The sequence below is a fragment of the Manis javanica genome, chromosome 16, assembly GCF_040802235.1.
Source record: "Manis javanica isolate MJ-LG chromosome 16, MJ_LKY, whole genome shotgun sequence".
Taxonomy (NCBI): Eukaryota; Metazoa; Chordata; class Mammalia; order Pholidota; family Manidae; genus Manis; species Manis javanica.
In genome coordinates this window covers 59,782,457-59,802,117 of record NC_133171.1, presented here as the reverse complement: position 1 = coordinate 59,802,117, position 19,661 = coordinate 59,782,457, and the positions used below count along the sequence as shown (strand labels likewise).

The 19,661-nt window shown below is 46.6% G+C and overlaps 1 protein-coding gene and 1 long non-coding RNA gene across 5 annotated transcripts; one reads left to right on the top strand and one right to left on the bottom strand.

Moving 5' to 3' along the window:
- Positions 1 to 2: 2 nt before the first annotated feature.
- Positions 3 to 1,250, bottom strand: IER3 (immediate early response 3). The gene is made up of 2 exons (XM_037026886.2): positions 999 to 1,250; positions 3 to 899 (listed from the first exon to the last, which is right to left on the bottom strand). The coding sequence occupies exons 1-2, from the start codon at positions 1,206 to 1,208 to the stop codon at positions 639 to 641; spliced, it is 471 nt and encodes a 156-aa protein (XP_036882781.1). The 5' UTR covers positions 1,209 to 1,250; the 3' UTR covers positions 3 to 638.
- Positions 821 to 19,332, top strand: LOC118974009 (uncharacterized). Of its 4 annotated transcripts, none has more exons than XR_012126081.1 (4): positions 821 to 930; positions 13,332 to 13,390; positions 16,331 to 16,436; positions 16,898 to 19,332. It is a non-coding gene; the product is annotated as an uncharacterized lncRNA (long non-coding RNA). The 4 variants fall into 4 exon arrangements; XR_012126079.1 differs by having other exon boundaries at positions 16,331 to 17,047; positions 17,394 to 19,332; XR_012126080.1 differs by having other exon boundaries at positions 16,909 to 19,331.
- Positions 19,333 to 19,661: the final 329 nt, after the last annotated feature.

Here is a 19,661-nt window from a genome sequence, read left to right as displayed (position 1 = left end):
ACTGCTGACAATCGAATTTATTTGTGTTCACAGAACACACCAGGCGACCCCACAGCCCGCCCACCGACCCCTGACCCCGTAGCTACTACCCCTTTGGGGCAACTTCGAAGAGATCAAAGTTCAAGGAACTTATTCCCAACGTCCACGCTGGAGGACGGAGAGTGTCAGCCCCTAAACTTACGATCCACCACCGTCCTTAACTCCCAGACCGGGCGCCCTCCCGGACCCCAGTCCTCTCTATTCCTTCTCCCGAAGCTTGCTCAGTTTCAGGCGCCCTGCCTTCACCAGTCCCACGGAGCTCAATAAATACTGAAAGACCCACATTTGCAGCAAGGGGCACATCTCGCACCCTTGCATAAGTTAAAATAAATATTATATACACCCCTCCATCACCTAGGGGGACATAAATACATATAAATATTAATTACGCGCAATGAAAAATAACGCTCTTCTCCCCCTCCGTCCTGGCCCAGGGTAGTCGCTGCACGTCCACATCCCAGGCATCAGCTGACCTCTCCTTGTAGTGTCGAGTCTGAGTTGCCTGGAGAGTCCCAGTTTGGGATACGGTCTCATGTACCAGGTACACCTGGTGTTTCTTTGGTTTTTCAGATTATTTTGGTGGGTGTGGGGAGTCCCAGTTAGAAGGCGGCCGGGTGTTGTTGGAGGAAGGTACTGAAGTCCAGAGCGTAGTCCGAGGGTTCCAAGGTCACATTCAGCGGCTCGAAGACCGGGGTCTCAGTGGTGGGCTCGGGGGCCGCGGCGCTGGGGGCGTCCTCCGGGGCCAGAGGTGCCGACATACGCTCTTCAGCCATCAGGATTTGGCAAAAGATGATGGTGAGCAGGAGAAAGAGAAGCCTTTTGGCAGGGCTAGAATCCTCGACTGGCAGCTGGCGCCGGACCTGACAAGAGACAACACAGGGAAGAGGTCAGGTGAGTCTGGACTTCCTCACCACCCCCCCCCGCGCCCTTCCCCGGCTGCCCACTTCGGCGACACTCACCATCGGTGGGTAGAGGACCCTACGGCTGCGCTTTCGGTGCACGCGGGAGATGCTGGCGCGCGCTGTAGGAACTGCCGCGAGCTCCGGGAGAGGGTCGAAGGTGAAGATCTCGGGACCGGAGCCCCGCCGGGGTCCCGGGCTGGTGGGGGGGGCCGGGGTCGGGGCCCGCAGGACGGTCATGGTGGGGAGGTTGCTGCGAGAGTGACACATGGCGTACTACACAGAGTGGAGAGCCGAGTGTAGGCTCGTGGCCGTACAGACCTAATTATGTACGCTGAGAATTGGGCGGGACCTGCTTAACTCCACCCGAGGCTGGAAGCAGTTGGCTGGAGCAGCTGGAAATTCCGACCCCACGAGAGGGGGTGGAGACTTGGCCTGTGCAACCTTACGCACTCAAGTGTTGTGAGCCTGTGCGCCGTGAGTCGGGGTGGTGAGATCCCAGCTGCAAGAACATGTCCAGACTTGCTGCAGCTGGAGAGGGGCCCGCAGACAATTTAGGAGATGGTTTAACCCCCGGCCCATATCTGGGGAGGCAGAAGGGCTGACATAAGGAAGTCTGGTCATCATGCTACACCACTGACCCAGGGAAGTCAAGGAACCACAGTTCCACGCCCGCAGATATGCTTAGAAAACACACATCCCAAGAGGGAAGTCAGAAAAAGCCAAAGATAGAAATGAACATACTAGAACACACAGACACAACCCTACGTGCCTTAACACACACAAACACACACACCACATTGTGGAGGCAGAAAATTTAATCTTTATCCTCCTAGGTTCTTTGTATGGTCTAATAACTAAATTGACATAAGACAAAGTAACAGGAGAAAATTAATTTACTGTATAAATACAGGAGCCCACGTGAGACTAGAGGCAGCCAGTCAATGAGGCTTAGGTGCCATCCTGAACTAAGGAATGGGATCGGGGCCTGGAGCTTCAGAAGGGAGGAGGGCAGTTCACAGGAAGATAAGAAGAGCAGATGTTAGGTAATCAGATGTTTGTCCTACCATGCAGTTAAGTACTATCTCTGGTAATAGCTCTCATGCTGGTACAGACCCCTATCTAAATTCTTTTAGGCAGTTAAGTGAGAGGTCAAAGCTTTTCCTGAGGCTGCTTTGTCTTGATAGCTTTCAGCCTGAAATATCTATGTGCCGAAGTGGCACATTTTGGGGTGGCATATTCTGCTCCCCTTCAACGTGCATATGACACACACACAACACACGGAGCAAAAGTACAGAGATGGCACAGGGAACCCAGCAAAGCTATCCATTTAAATGTGTGCAGAAATGTTACATACAAGGCTGGAGCAGAAGACAAAACACAAGAGGATGGCAGCCACCCAGATTTGTCCGTGTGAGGCTCAAATAATAAAGTGTATTGAAGGACATCTTAAACTGTGATGCAAATGTGGTAATGGTGATATCTCAAGACAGAATGGACACATTTTCATAATTGCCTTAGAGACAGTTGCTCATGGACACACAATATGGCATCTTTTGAGCATTCACCGAGCCAGGCATCCTGTTAAAGGAGCTGCTGAGAAATACTGAGGTTGGTTTCATTGTGCAGGCTGCTGAGCGAGGCAAGCCAGATATGGCAGGTCCTCAGCCTTGTGGGCCTTACTCTCCGGCATGGGGAGGAATCCTGACCAGGCCCGCTCTCTTGAGGCTCTTAACAAAACTGAAGAATAAGTGCTAAAGGGGTTCCCAAAAGTGCTAGGATTCACATCTGTCTGATCAATCAGGTGAGGCTTCCTGGAAGAGTGGTATTGAGATGACCTTGAACAGCACAGGGAACCCAGGAAAGTCAAGGTGGGGAGGTTGCTTTGAGAGTGACACATGGCGCACTACACAGAGCGGAGAGCTGAGTGTAGGCCCGTGGCCTGTAGTGGAAGGTATGGAAGATGACTGTGAGAAAGAGAAAAGAATTAACAGAGGCCTTGAGCTGGAAAAGTACAGGATGTGTTTGGGGAATGACAAGAAAAACAATCAGTAAGTTTCCTGTAAAGGAGTAGTGGGAAGAAATGAAGGCTGGGAAGGAGGTGGGCAGAGTAGGGAGAGTTTAGCTGCAGGCCAGGAGATAGGGTTTGACTCTGGACTGTGGAGCTTGTAGGTCACAGGATAATACAAAAGGAGGGCATTTCAGGCTAGAAACCGATGGGATGATCAGTATGCCCTCCCTGGCTAAGAGACACTGAGCAGGGGACAGGAGGCTAGTGGGAGTTTCCAGTGGAAGGTAAGGTGGGCCTGAAATGGGCCTGGCAGAAGGAACCAAGAGGAGGGGTGGCAATAAGGTACTTCGCCAAAAAAGATCATCAGAATTGAATGATGAGAAGGGTATCATTAGAGTCAGGGAGCATGGAGAGCCAACAGCAAGAGGATGAAGGGACCAAAGCAGACTCCAGGGATTTGAAATGCATCTGACTCAGGTCTTTACACCTGATCATGACTGGCACACACAGTGAGTACATACCTGACCTCTTCCACTAGAGGCTGTGTCACACGTGTGTGTCCTCCTCCACTAGAAGCTGTGTCACAGATACCTGTGTGTCCTCCGTAGAACCCAGTACTGTGCCTTGGTATAGTAGTTGCTCAACACTCTTGTTCAATGAGAGATGAACATGCAGATGGATAAATGCACATACAGAGTGCACACACTGGCTCGCTCATCCCAAACTTTTGAGACATGGTAGCACTCCTTCAAACCCCACATACAAATTCAGTACATTTTAAAGAAAGCTGGGACAATTCTTACATAGACACCAAGAAAGGGTCCTCTAAAGTATTTCTCAACCAAGGTTGTGTGGGGTTGCAAATAAGGGACATCCCCACAATTGGGCTAGAAATAGATACTTTATTGCTGTATATACAATTGCTTTCTGGGCTATTATGGCCTTTATTTTACACCCACTATGCCTGTCTGAACAGGAGACCCTTCAGCGTTACAGATTTCCTGATGGGCATAAAACACTCTTCCTCTACAAACAAAGCCACACACCTTTCCCCCACGTGCCTTTCACACCTGCCGTCAATCATCCTTACATTTACACCCAAGGTCAGTGAGCCTGCATACTTGCCTCCACCCTTATTCCAAGGCAGCTTGCACACTACACAATGATCAACATAAACTCATGACTGCTTGCATGTGTGAATGGGCCCACATGCTCAACACAGACAAACTGGGGGTGGGGGAGATAGTGGTGATGGAAGAAAACGGCTTGGTGGAGGGGGTGGGTGGAGGCACCAAGGTCAGGAATGCATTATTTGTTTATGGTGGAAAATTTCTCTAGGGCATTAGGCAGGGGAGGGGAAATGAAGGGAGATGTCAGGATCTTGTTTCACCACTGCTTCCTACATCTGGAATCCGGGCCTCCAGCTGGGCCTGGTTATCCTCATCGTCCTCCTGGCACAGACAGGCCTTTCTTTGTGGCAAGACCAGAATGGGACAAAGAGAGAACCCACTTGTTCCTTCTCAACCCACCCCAACCCTATTTCTGCTGCCCCGAGAGACCCAGGGCTCTCCCCCATCCCAGGAAGCTAGGGAAAGGTTGAGGGTGAATCATTAAGTCAGTGGGGGGTACAGGCCCGAGGGCAGGGTATGAGTTTAGGCCAGGGGCTGAGAGTAGCAAACAGGTTCTTACTGCCCTAATTCTAGAGAAACAGGTCCTTAGCCCCTTTCCATTCCACCTCTCCTCATTTCCTCCTCATCTCCCCTAAGGTTACCAAGTTACTTCATTCCTCTTTTGACTTGTAGTCTTGACCTCCAATCAACCTCTTTCTGTGTTCTCCATAACACTCAACACAATGGGGATTCCTGTTATGTCTTGGTTTCCTTTTTGTTGTTGATCTTCCCCACTGGAATATAATCTCCATGCATATACAGGACCACATCCACCCTTTTCTTCTGTGGTCTCCAGTACTTGGCCTTTCACCTAATGGGGACTTAAATATTCTTAAATCCATCTCATCAGGGAGCTATCTATCCCTCACCCTCAGAAGCATCTATTCATACAGCTCTGTCCCTTCAGAGCAACCCCCCATTTCCTCTTTGAAGAGGAGGGTCAGGGATCCTCAACTGTGGCTTGGGGTGATCTGCCATTGATTCAGGAAGAACTGTTCAGGGGACAAATGGCAAAGCTCTGGCCCTCAGCCTGGGTAAGTCCCTGACATAGGAATGAGTCACAACTGCTGCTCCACCTGGAGTCTGCTGCCTTGCTAACCACAGGCCAGCAGGAGGACAAAGGTAATGGGGAGGAGGCAGAATGGGCAGGGGAGAGAGACAGATGTTTGGAAAGGGTGCTTCTGGGAAAAGGAAGCAGCAACAGAGGAGCCAGGGTACTCGGAATGAAAGCTGAAAGCTCTTAGCTGCATCTGACATTTAATAGATGCTCGGTGACTCTTTGTTGACTTAAGATGGGTTTGAGAGAGAAAGGAGGTGTGAGCAAAAAAGAGCATGTTGTAGTCTAGTGGTGTTAGAGGAAACTGGTTTTAAATACCAACTCTGCAACTTATTAACTGTGGTATTGGGCCAGCTATGGTAACTTCCTGAAAAATATTTCCTCAATTGAAAACTGGGCAGATTGGCCTTGAGGTTATGGCAAGGATCAAGGATAGGAACATACTGCTCCTAGGCACATAGCCCAAGCTTCAAGCCTCTTCTGTGCTGGCCATTATCACGGTTGTGGGAAGAGAGGCTGCCATGGGGGAGATATGGGCAGCAGGGAGCCACCGCAGAAGCAGGAGTCCAGGATGAGAAAATAGCCTCCAAGTGCTCAGACCATCAGGAGATACAATTTTCTCTTTCTCTTTTCATTCCCTGCCCTCCCTCTCTGTCTCAGGCAGGTTTTTCATTTTTTTCTTTTCTTCAGAGAAACAGAGACTTCTGTTTCCTAGTTCTTGTTGAGCCAATGATAGTGATTTTAAGCAACTTCCTCTGGCCCACGTATACAGTTCTAGCCAGAACAGTTCTTGCCAGAGGCACTGTGGCCAGTGGGTTGGGAGTTCTTGGCAGCAAGTTAATAAATGATTCCCAAAGCCTTTCATTTGGGCTTTAGGGTGGCCAGGATCAGGCCCTGGCAGTTTTCCCTGACGCAAAGGATGACAAGGGTGTTTGAAGCACCATGGCAAGGTCACCAAGAGAACATCATATACCCTGCCCTGGGATGCAGCCCAGCCCAGCCCTGCCCAGCCCAGTTTCCACCGAGGCTGCTCAGTAGTGAGTTGAGAAGAGGACTCAGCACCCTGTTCTTGTACCAATGCTGGCCTTCTAGGACACCAGTGTTGTAGCTCCTCCCTTTGGCCTCAGTTTCCTTCCCACCAGATGATAACTCCGTGAAAGCAGGACTTCATCCATTTTGTACATTACCCTGTTTTCAGTGCCTAGAACTGTGCCTCTCAATCGACTGAGACTGCCTGAAAAGACTAGCAATGCAGGGCTCTTTAATTCCCTAGTGTTCCAGAGCTGTTCATGTGGGAAGCAGCCTGCATTGCTCTGTCGATCGCTCCCGTTTGAGCCTTGGAGAATATGATTGAGATTTAACACAAAGCATAATGTGGGAGGAAACATGCAACAAATAAAGTATTTCCCCCTTTGTCCTGCCTTTTCAGATACCCTGTATTTACTGGATGAGTTGCTTTGTAAAGTCAAGGGCCTAGACTAAAGGCTCTCTGATGTCTCTCCCTCCTCAGCAACCACATGATTCAGTGGCATCTCCCTCCTACTCAAAATTTTGCTGGGCCTGCCGGCTACTTCCAAAGCAGCTGCTCTAAGTCCTTTTCTTTGCAGGTTGGGAGAAGCCAGGCTTCCTCTGGGGGTGGGGCATGACTTGGGGACTGGCCAGCCTCCAGCTCCCGCCCCACCAAGGGAATCGTGTGTTAGTGCTGGGGCTTGACAAGCTGCCTGAGGGCGAGCCCTGGAGCAGGTTTTCTGGGAAGGGTAGCTGCCTGTGTGACTCAGAACCAAGTTAGGGAAAAAACAGGCTCACTGAATCGCTGGCCTGACTTTGACCATGAGCTCATGAGAGAGGAAGCTGGGCCAGGCAGACAGTAGTCCTGCTTCCCCTCATGTTTTCTCTCCATGGTCTCATGGATTCCCTGGAGTGTCTGAGCCTCATGATGCCATCATCCTAGCTCTGGTGGCCCTGGTCCTTTTATGATACTCGCCCTTCCCAGATGACTTAGTTGTTTCTCCAGGTTGGAAATCCCACCCCGCACAGAAAGGGATTGCTCACAAGGGGATGCTGAAAATATCCTTGTGTCCCTTGGCTCTGTTCACCTCCTCCAGCGTGGAGCACGACCTTCAGGAGTTGCTCCTGTAACTGCTGCATCCCTCCAAAAGACCAAGTGGTGCTAACTGTAGGAACTTGAATTAATGGGAAATAGGGGATCCCAAATTACTGGGCATCTGAGCTACCCTCAGGGCTGCTGTATCCTAGCTGAGACTTACTTACCTAGTACTTTTGGTATTGAGAACAATCTGCTCCCAGAAAGGCACTTTTTATTTCAATGGCAAGGATGACAAGGATGGGTCACAAAGAACCTTCTGTACTCTTCTCCCTCCAGTCCATCTTCTAGGTCACCCTGGAGCTTCTTGTTAAAAGACAGACTGACCACGTCAGTGCCTGCCTTAGAAACTTCTGGGCCTCCAAACTCCAGTGGGGTCTGCCCTGGCCTCCCAAACATGAAATCCCGCAACTTAATAGACTTCTCTCTCAACCCCCATTGCTTTCCTGGTGCCCTGAGATAGGGGGCCACGTCTGATTTTGTGCTTTTCTCACACATGCCAGACTCATAGCCACTGGACCCTTTACACATGACTGTTTCTGCTCCTTTTTCCTCTCTGTCCTCGTGGAAAAACCCCATCCCTGACTCCCTCATGCAGAATGAGTCCATCTCTTGTGTGCATAAATCGGAAACATCAAACCCCATATATTCTAGTCATTGTCTATTGGTCTTTTTGGTTGCCTGGAAGTGCACACGATATTGTGATACAGACATTCTGATGGCATCAGACAAGGCTGAAACATGTTACTAAATTTGAGCATTTAAAGTAAACTAGTAAGGAATATAGAAGTCATATATTCTCAACCCATCCCTGTGGGTTGCGCTCATCCTGTTTCTCCCCGCTTTGCTTGGGCTTGGTGATAATTACCTTTGTTTTTAAAGCCAGGTATATTGAAGTATTGCTTACATACAGTGAAGGCCATCCTTTTTAGGAGTTCAGTTTGATCAGTTTTGACAAACTCATGCAGTTGTGTAAAAGTCACCACCATCATGATGTAGAATATTTCCATTGCCCCAGAAAGTTCCTCATGCTCCTTTGTAAGGCAATGATACCATCTCTCCACTCTCAGCCCCTAGTGACCACCGATCTGATTTCTGTTCTTGTAGTTTTGCCCATTTTAGAATGTAAATAAAACTGTAGTAGGCACTCTTGTGTCTGGACTCTTTTGCTCAATATAGTATGATTCATCACTGTTCTTGATTGAATCAGTAGTTCTGTCCTTTTGATTTCTGAATAGTACTCCATTTATAAATACACTGCAGTTGACTTGTTCATTCATCACTGATGGACACGTGGGTTTTTCTTGGCCATTATAAACAAAGCTGCTATTAACATTTATATGTGACTTTTTGTGTTCTTATTTTTCTTCGTTAAATATCTAGGAGTAGTGTAATTAGGTACATATAATTACTCCATAAGAAATTGCCATGCTGTTGTCCAAAGTGGCTTACCTTAATATATTCTGATAGGACTGTTTTAAAGAGACTGCATCCAAATGTCCCTGTTGTGAACTCCTGCATCAAATCTGCCACATTAAAATGTCTTTCTCATCACAGAACAGGCTCTCTCTCAGGTTGCCTCAGGAGACAGGGATGGGCTGGAATGCATCTGTATCTGCAGCTAGCCATCTGCCCCTGAAGAACTGGCATGCCTCAGGATGCTACAGCAGTTTCAAGGAACCAGCAGCAGCTCCAGAGCCCACCCGCCGTCCTGTGCAGACCCCCCTATGGCTCAATATCTCTGTCTTCTGTTCTTCCCCTGCTCAGTTTCTGCTGCATGGTTCTGCATAGTTCCTGTGGCACAGTGTAAAGTAACACTAGCCCACCCAGCCTGGGCCCTGTTTTGAATGCTATATGTGAATCCATTAATTAAGGCTTCACAAACCCTACTATTTATTAGGACATATAGCCTCATTTTGCAGATGAAGAAAATGAGAAGTTCAATGAGGCAGCTCACTTTCCCAAGATTACATAATCATGAAGCAGTGAGAGCTAGACTGGAACTCTGGTCTACCTACCGCATTGCAAAGGCCAGCAACAAAACATGTTGATCAGAGATTGGATGCTGGAGCTAGAGCACTTGGGTTCAACTCCATGTTCTAATTCATCTAATTTTCATGGCAATCCTCTAGAAAAGGACCATCATAACATCCACTTGACAAATGAGGAGACAGTGCAGAGGCTTTATACAGCAGGGGAGGGGCAGAGCTGGAACTGGCACCCAGGAAGTTGGCTCCAGAGAAAGAGCAACCACCTCTATGTTTTCCTGCCTCTCAACAATCCTCATAATTAACGTTATTCGGCTCACTGCCCTACCTCTTTGTATCTTTGGGATTTCACTCTGCTCTGACGTTTGCATTCTTCCTTGTGTTTCACTGCCAAACTCTGAATGGATTGTGCACACACTATCCAGGGTAGAATAACCTTGCTGGGCAGCTCTGCTGGGCATGCTCTCATCTGGGCATATCATTGTTCTCCTGCCAGCCCTTGAGAGCTGCCTCTTGCTCAGGCAAGGTTCCTAATCCAGCAGGTGATGTCAGCGAGTAAGGTCATCTGCAGTGCAGGGTGACCCATGCCTAAGAAACCTCCTCCAACTACTTTTCTTAGGAGGACGTGGAGTAGTCAGAAGACACGTTAAAATCTTGAGGTCATCTCAAAAGATCATTTGTTTCCCCGAACAAATTTTGAACGCTTTCAGGTGAGAGACTAAGTTAGGTACTCAGTAGATTTTGGTTGAATGATGAATGAATGAATGAATGAATAAATAGACCCAGATTCTCTTAATGTAGCTCTGTGCTGTTCAATATGGTAGCATGTGGCTATTTTAAAACTTAATTAAACAGGACTTTAAATTCAGTTCCTCATTGACATCAGCCACACTCCAGGTGCACAATAACCACATGTGCCATCATACTGGAAAGCACAGCTATAGCACATTTCCATCATTATAAAGTTATATTGGGCAGCACTGGGCTAGATGATGGACAGGCAAAAGAAGAAAAAAATGCTCCATTTATTGCAGGCAAATGGCTTTAATTTCCCTTCAACACTTTTAAAACAGTCAAGATCCATCCTCTCTCTTTAGATCATGTTGCATACTGCCCATTCAGAGGTCTAGAAATCACTTCTTTAGAAATCTATTCTTGAAAAGAGAAACATTTTAATCACATCTATGACCCAAACTTCTGCAAAAAAAGATGGGAGGTTAAAAGGGGAAGTAAAGCATTCCTTTTGTCATGGGCCACATGAGACTAACCCATCCAGAAGCTCTGAAGGACACCAGAGGGTGGTGAAGGTAAATGGATGAAAGTCATACACTTGTGAAATGGTGGAGGCTAGGTCCCACTCAGAACATCAGTAGACTGAATCTCAAATGTCTTCCAAGAGCAAAGGAAGACAAAAATATGGATAAAATGTGGGCCAAGAGAAATTTATAGCCTACTGAAAGGAAAATAAGAGACAAACACATAATAACCATATAACTGTACATATACACATATATGTATATACTTATATCACACACAATAACATAATAACTAATATATTAGAGCTTAACAAATACTTATCCTCATAAGAAGACCCAGCAAATCTCTGTGATAAATATCAAATGAATGGAACATTGATATAAAAAGCAAGCACTCTAGGAATTCAGGGCAGGATGAGATCACTGTGGGATGGGGTGTAGTGGAAAGATTTAGTTTAGGCACAAGACTAGCAGGAATGCCAGGCAGTCATACAAACCTGAATACAACTCCTTGGCCTCCCTACTAAAAACCTGGCAGACTCTCCATGGCCTACAGTTTTTTGTTTTGTTTTGTTTTTAGCAAAGACATGTGCAGGTATTTATTGTTCCACATCCATAAATAGTAATAGTATTTTGGAACTCTATAGAGTTGACATATAGAACAGTGATTTCCAGCTTTTGTATGTGACGCATAGTAAGAAATACATTTTACAGCATGATCCACTTCATACATACAGATATGTATATACAATTGAAAGAAGTTTCACAAAATGGTATTTACCCATACCCCATATTTCTGTTGCATTTTATTTCATTTAAAAAATGCTGGTTGATTTCATGACTCAGCTGTGGGTTCTGACCCACATTTTGAAAAAGGCCATTCTAAAAGGAATGCTCCAAACTTGACATTTATCATCTCATTCCTTCCCTATGTGAGGTAGGGGCAGAAAGAAATAAATATACAAGCATAAAATACTGTTTATCCCACCTTGACTTGCTGTGATGATGGGTAGGGTGGAGGAAAGAAGAAAAAGGTATCAGGAAATATGGATTCTAAGTCCGAGCTTTATTGCTTACAAACCAGGTTATCATAATATGGAAACACACATTTTAGAGTTGATGGAAGCTCTAGAAACCAAGTCATACAGCCCTTTCAATGTTTAAACCTATATTAAGAATATACTTTAAAGTATGAGCTAGTTGTGTAGTATTGAGAGAGAGTTTAATAGGGGGTTATAAGTGAGAACTAGAACCAGATGAGTGTAACACACACCTAGCACAAGATAAGTACCATTCTATACAAATCTTAGCTCTTACTAGTACTGGTATAAAATAGAGTTTTCTCCTCTTTCACCTTTGCCATGTGTAATGGGGAACTAATAACTGATGAATAAAACAAATTTAGGTTATTTTGCTCCTTTCCTGGACTCTTTCCTGTTAGAGAGAAAAGGAAATTATTCTTTATTTTCTCAATTTAGAAGTTGTCTGTTCCTTCAGTAGCGTAGCAGCTAGTTTCTTAAGAAAACTGTTTTGAGTTCTGCCTCTGCCTCTTCCTGGTTGGGAACCCTTGGTCAAGTTAGTTAAATACTGAAAGCTGTTTCTTACCTTAAAATGAGGTGGAAGTGGATGGGGGAGAGTGGGGTGATCAATGTCTGTTCTTTCACACTGTTTAAAGGTGAGCAGTAATGTCTTTGAATTGCTTAGAGCAGTGTCTGGCCCTTAATTGCTTCCTGAATGGGAGCTATTATATGTTCTAGGAAGCTTGAAACCAAAGCCCATTCATGGAGCCAGTTAGAAGGTCTGTTTCCAGAATGTTTCCAGTGAGGAGTATACAGGGGAGGAAGTCGGGAGTAGTTAAATTACCTAGCAGGCCTGCAGATGTTTATGGAGTGTTCCTTATTGAGCAGGGCAGCAGTAGAAGGGCTGGGTGGGACACCATGAGCAATGAAAAGTGCTTGCTGGCAAGAAAAGGGTATTAATGATGAGGAGCTCTGAGGGTCACAGATGCTGTCATCTCTGAGTGGGAAGTGAGCTGCTGGGACTTCTTTATGACGAGGGGTCTGCAGTGTGGCAGGGGGCCCCACCCAGTGAGAGAAGACCCCTTCTGGTGTACCCTTCACACCCCAGCCCACCTCTATAGAAACTCATTTTTCTGACAAGCTATAAAAGTATACCTCTGGGATGGGAGGCTTGAGAGGTGATCACAGGAGTTCACACATGGGGAAAAGAGAAGTCAAGGAAAAAAGCTGTAGGAAACTTGCGCCAAGGCAAGTATTTTTCTGCCCAACTTTTTAGTTCTTTAACTTGTTATTTTCCCTTCAAATGTGTGTTCTTTAAAGAAATCATGGCCTACAGTTTTTAATGACATAACTGTAAATTCATTTTACTTCCTAGAATTTAAAATGCTGACAAAGAGTACTTAGCCCTCTGTGTTTTCTCTCTGGTCCTCCACCCAGATGATCAACATCAAAGAAACAAAAAAACTCCCAGGCACTTCATAGTGATTCTAGAATCATAGATCAACTTGGATACACTAGATGTAAAAAGATTTGAGTTGTCTTTATCAACCCTGTGATGAGCATCCAATGGTAGAGCTCAAACATCTTGCTTAACATTTGGTGTTATATAAAGTCAGCTCTGCCCATAATTCCTGCAGGGTAGAACACATAAAAGTCCAGCCCTGTCTTCTGCTTACATAATCATAGCCACTTCCCTGGTGGTAATGGGTTAGAAATGTCTTTGAAAAGCTATGTGCACTTTGCCTCTGCTTCTTTTAATTTTTCTGAAGCTTCCACCTTTCTTCCTTAGCATTCAGATTCCTTTGGTTCCAAGCCACAGAAACTCACTGTGGCTAACAAACAGAAAAGGTGAGTATTGTAAAGATACTGGCCAGCTCACAGAATCAAAAGAAGGCTAGAGAACCAGGCTCAAGGAACATAGGAACTAAGGCAACTCCAGGGGATTTGATAGCAAAAATCAAGTATTGACCTTGCCCCCTGCTGAGATGAATGAGTGACAACTGGTTTGCCTATCCCTCCCATTCACATTCATCATTCCAGCCCCAGCAGACAGAGTCTGGTTAGCCCAGTTTAGGTAGGGTCTAGGAGAAGAAAGGACACTTAACGACAGCTCATTAGGACACCATACAGGTAATTCCCCCAGAGAATACCAATGACTATTGTCAGAGGAGTAGAAAGTGGATGCTGGATGGTCAAATCCCAGAAATTATCCACTACACTCCAGTTTCTCTTCTTAACCCCCATTTCCTACTTTTTCTAATTATCCATAATAGGAATGACCAACATATCTTCCCAGGTTGTAGGAAAGATATAAAAACAAATCCATCTGTACTGGAATTTTCCCAAAAGGGATTAGTTTGGGAAATTATTTATTGTTAATGTAATTATTAATTGACCTGGGGAAGATTGGCCTCACCCCTCAGCATTGAGTAAGAGGATTAAAGAAGATAATGTATACAAAATGCCTATAACAGTGCCTGGCATGTAGCAAGTTTCATTAACTGTCATTGCCATTCCAGCCCTTCTCCAGTGGTGGGCTGGAGCCAGCTCATACCACCTCACAAGAGCTGATTGTTAACGTTTTGTGAACCAATGGAAATAACATTGGTAGCTTGAAGGGAACATTTGACCTTGTTGAGAATACTTATACCCTGCAAATTGGAAATTTGCAAATCAGGTCTCAGTCCCCCCACCCTGCCAGGCAGTTATGAAACATTTGCCAGCACACCAGTGCATCCATTCCTTTCTTCGCTTCACAGGACATGAGCAGAGCCTTGAAAGGATAGTGTGTCAGTTAGGCTTAGATTCAGCTGTGAGTGACCAAAAAAAAAAAAACTCAAAAGAAGAGTTTCTTAGCAGATATAAGTTCATTCTCTAGGTCACGATAGGCAGTTTAGGGCTTGCCTAGTAGGTCTTCTTTGTTGCTGCCTGTCCTCAAAACATGGCTTTTACTTCATGATCTGAGATGTCTGCTCAAGCTCCACATTTCAGCCAGTAGGGAAGAGAGGGGCAAAGAGACACACTCCCATTTCTATCAAGGCCATTAACAGAAACAACACACAACATTTCTGACTATATGAAATAGGGTGAATGAAGCCACTTAAGCATATCTAGTTGCAAGGGAGCCTTGGACATGTGTTATTTATTCCAGGCAGCCATGTGCCCAGCTAGAAACTGAGAAGAAGGAGAGGGTGGGTGGTGGGAGTATCTGGCAGGCCCTCTCACTAATGGACAGGACTTAGGAAAGTGGGGCTGGTGTGATGGAGTGTGGTTTGTGGAACTCTGGAGATGATGACTGGAATAGAAAATAAGAAATACTGAAAAATGAGGTTAAATAAATAAGGTGGAAGCCAAATCTCAGTGAGGGTCTAGGAAAGTGGACAAAAGAATCTTTATCTAATGCCATTAGAAATGGGAAGCGCTAAACTTTGGGGTAGGAGAGCAGTACATCAGAGACATTTAAGAAATTTTAATTTGGCATGTATATGCTAGACGTCTTAGGGGAGAGAGGAAAAACAGGAAGGCGGCAGGGAGATAGGAGAGGAGACTGATTTCACAATCCAGGTGTGAGGTGATCATGTGGGGACAATGGGAATGAGGAGGCAGAAATCAGTCCGAGAGGCATTCTCTAGGAAAAGTGTTTGCTCTAATGGCTGGTGTGATAGACAGCTCCAGGCTGCAGTGGCCCAGAGACATGATTCACAGCGACAGGGCAAAGAGCACAAACCTGATTTGGTGTGTTTTACGTCAGGGTCACTTAGGAGCAGGGCTGGGAGTAGGACCTGGGTTCAGGGGATAGACTGGCAAGGAGAAGGAGAGAAAAAGCAAAGGAATGACAAAGAGGAGGAAGCTAAGCAGGGATGTGGGCTGAGGGGCAGTCCCAGCCCACAGTGAGGCTCTCAGTACAAGTTGTACCGGCATTGCTCCAAGTTGACACAAGGAAGCTGGTGGCTCCACATCAGGCAGTCACTGACCAAGGTCTGTCCAAAGGGTGTGTAAGGGGGCTGGCTTGGTTCCTATTTGGTCCAGGGCAGGTATCCAGAAAAGGTGACAGCTGTGTATGGTTACCAGGTGCCATGCCTGGCTGCTGGGAGATGAGTGGGCCAGCTTGTAGGATGGATCTGAGTGAGGCCCAGACCGCATCCATTCAGTGGGTCCACTGGGTGTGATGAATTTGAGGTGGCAAAGAGATCAAGCACTGGCACATGACTAGTGGGAAATTGGAGATACAAGGTAGGCGTTCAAGCAGAAGAACAGGGCTTTCATAGATACTGGAGTGAGAGACCCCGGCACATAGGTGATCATTGCCACAAGAAGAAATGAGCTCTTTGAGGGCCATAGGGAGTGGGGAGCAAACCTTTGGGAAGTAAGTCAGTTACACCCTCCTGGGAAGGTGGACGGGAGAAAAGGAGCCAATGAAGAAAGTAAAACAGAGACCAGTAGAGCATGTTAGTGTGGTAGCTGAACTCATGTTACAACTGCAGGTCCAGGGAAGAGGTGGAGGAGGATGAGCTGGGAGAGAATGTCGAGGTGTGTGTTTGTTTGGAATTTGTTGTTGGCCTTTGAGGGAGCAATTCCATGGCTGGACGGGGTTAGAAACCACAAGGTGAGGGCCACTAAAACTTTCCACACGTACTGCCATTCCTTCTGACTCTTAGCTCCTCTAGGGCACTTTCAGTTTCAATTTGCATGTCGCTCCTAAAGCTACTCTAGTTCTGGTCATCTAGTGCTGCCTGACAGATCACCCCAAGACAGTAGCATGACCCTCTCTGTTTGTTATGTGAGCAGGTGATGTGGGCCAGGAATCCGGACGGAGCACAGTACAGGTGGCTCGTCTCTGCTCCATGATGCCTGAGTTTGCAGCTGGAAGACTCCAAAGCCGGGGATTGAAATGGTCAGCAGGATTTTTTGCTTACAAGACTGGCAGTGGATGCTGGCTATTGGCTGGGGGCTTAGTTCCTCTCTCCATGGTCTAGGGTGGGCTTTTCTTGCATGGTGGCTGGCTTACTGAGAGAAAGAACCAGGCCCGAGTGGTATTTTTATGACCCCACCTTTTTATGACCTACATTGCTTTCCCCCAACCCCACTAGTCAGAGCAGTCATAGTCCCACCGAGATTCAAGGGGAGGGAACATGTCCCCACCCTGGAGGCTGACATGTCACCCTGGACAAGAAGAGCATGGGGAGAGGAAGGGCATCCATCTTTGGAAAATGTAATCTTCCATACTCTGTCAGAACTCTCCATTTGCTTCTTAGGAGTGGTCCCTTTATGCAGCAATTGTCAATAATAACAGCAATGGGAGAACTTCCTGAGGGCAGAGATCAGGCCTGTTACTTTTTATCTTTATAACCTCAGCATTTGATCAGTAATAGGCTCATAACAGATACCTGTGGAAGGAAGAGCTGCTTTTGAAGTCTATCAGCTATTTTTCATATACACTGCATCATTTGATCTGAATCAGCCATCGAGACCATTTCACAGTTGAAGAAACAGAGGCTTACAGGAGTAAGTGGGCTACCCCCAATGACTTAGCTAGCAAGAGCTCGGCTGTGACATGAGCCCAGGTCTTCTGGGTTGATGTTACCTGTATTAATAACTTGATGTCTCCAAAGGGCAAATGGAATTCCTAGGGTCCGGGACTTGGCGCCCTAGGGTTTTGGCACCCCTGCCTCCTCTAGCCTCAGAGCAGCACAGGGCCAATCGCAGGCTATGGACATAGCTCCCTCAGGGCTGTTCATACTGGTCCTGCATCTGATACACCCATTTGTCATGATGTCTTAATATGATTTTGCATCTCTTTTCCTGTGGGCTCAATGAAGGGCTTGGACACAGACTCTGACACTGCTTTCAGCTTCCAGGATGGGTAGAAGGCCAGGATAAAGTTGCTCCTCAAATCTCTGTGCTGGCAGTGAGCAGGCAGCACCCACAACAGGAGTATGAAGCAGATAAGAAGCGCCAGGGAGCATTCATGTGGAGCAATCAGATGATGATCTGAGGTAACTGCATAGGAAGAGGGGAAAACCTAGAACAGAAGTGGCTGAGGCAGTTCCAGGAGGGCCAGCTCAGACGGGAGAGGGGATCCAATTTCCACCGCCTCCTCAATTCACTTCCCAGCCCTAAAAATGCTCTCAGCCTCAGAGGGAAATCCTGGGAAAGTAGCCCGTGAGGGTGCAGGGGTGTTTATCAAGATTGTGAGTGGGTGGGAGCAGATCTTAGAACTTGCATCAGGCCTCCATTTTCCAAATCCGGCTTGTGCCCTGCCACCCCCTCCCCCCAAACCAACTGACTTTATCTCTTTAGAGATGTCCCTGGGTTAGCAGTTTCTTTCTCAGATATTGCAGATCAGGAAGGACTTTTGGAAACCACAGTTTCCACTTCCGCTGTGGGGGCAGAAAGCATGGGCAGCCTAACCCCCTGGTGCTTGGGAAGTAACAAGAAGGACCAAATGCAGCTGCTTCATGTGGGACTCCTGCCCATACCAGGTCTCCACTCTCCTGTACCAGCCCTCCGGGGACCTCTTAGGCCATCTCTTCCCTCTGGTTTCTCCCCAGCCTGCTCCCCTCTGCTAGCATGTTCTCTGGCTCTGACGTTCTCTTCTGAACGCAGCTTGCTGTGACTTCCCACATCATCCCGACTTCTGGGCCTCACCTTTGTAGACCTTGGTGGACTGGCTTTGACTGTATCATTTGTGAGTCAGCTTTGCTGCTTTGTTCCGGCCCCACCAATGTGATTATGCTCTCCTTCATGTAGGAATTACTCATTGCTTATGTCACCAATCCCAGTGGAATGTGCCCCCTCCTCCGTGACACCCATTCACCACACATCCTTTATTACTTTGTTTAAACTAACGATGCTGTTTTCCCCGCTTCTGATGAGTAAAATGATATGTGTTTGTTATGGAAAAATCTGTAAACTACAAAAGGTATACGAAAGAAAATTAACAGTACCTGTAATTCCAGCCCAAATAAAAGGAACATTTCATGCTGGTGGGTTTCCTTCTAGTATTCTCGGCTGTGCTTCAGCCTGCCTCAGGCCTCCATGCATGCCAATTATTCCTTCTACCTCCAAATGTCTCCCTCTGCCTTTTCCCTCCCCACCCCCGCCCGCTTTCTCTCTTCCCTCCCTCATTCTGCCAGTAAATCAATTCATCCTTAATATCGTAAAGGTCATTCTTTCAAAAAACCTTCATCTACCCCCTGGTTAGGTCTTCCTGTCAGACACTCACAGTCCCCAGTACTTTTCCTTGTAGCAAAACTGGAAATAAACGGTTGGTTTTGTACTCAAGTGTTTAACATCTGTCTCAGCAACTTGACATAAGTCCATGATTGGCTTTCTTGTTTTTTCTTTGACCCAGTCATTCACCACAGTGCCCTGTGTACAGAAAACACACAGCACTTCACACTAAAACACCTTCCTAGAAGAGCCATGTGTCTGTCCTCTCCATACTTTAAAAAAGTCAATTTAATAAAAACAGTGAACTAATTGCCATATATCTGACCTAGTTCCATGTACAGGGTGCCAGCTCTTGTTCTCAAGGAGCCCTACGTCTTTTAAGGGTGACAATGAGTAAGCGGAGCATTCTGATATATCCTTAAATATAAGGTGACCAATAGTTAAGTAAAGCGTGGAGGAAGGGTCCCTAAGCTAGCCTTGGGGAGGTGACACTATTGTTTTAATGTGTCCTTGTCAATGTATTTACTTTAGAGAATAATAATAGGATGACTGAATTGGATGGAATTGTGAGATCACCAGCCCCACCTCTCTCTGTAAGTGATGGGACTTGGCCAAAACCATCTGGTAATTTACTGGTGGCAAATCTGGGATTAGAACCTCAATCTGAGCTTCAGCCCTGTGCTCTTTCCTGTTACTTTGGGGGCCTTTGGAGTTCTCCCAGTCTTCCTCCCATTCTATTAATCACCAAGTCCTGTTGATTTTACCTTATAAAGGTCTCTCGGCCTGTCCACTTCTCCTCACTTCCTCCATCATCTCCAGCCCGGACACCTATGCTCACCTCCTACCATATCTCTCTGCTTCTGGTCTTGCCCCGCTCAGATCCCTTCTTTACTTTGCAGCCAGAGTGAGCCTTCACAGACAGAGGTGTGAGCGTGTCTATCCCCAG

Excerpts from the sequence above, each read along its gene's own strand:
- IER3 (XM_037026886.2), bottom strand. The coding sequence starts at position 1,208 with ATGTGTCACTCTCGCAGCAACCTCCCCACCATGACCGTCCTGCGGGCC. Across the intron at positions 900-998 it reads GGGTCCTCTACCCACCGATG|GTCCGGCGCCAGCTGCCAGT; the intron begins GTGAGTGTCGCC and ends GTCTCTTGTCAG.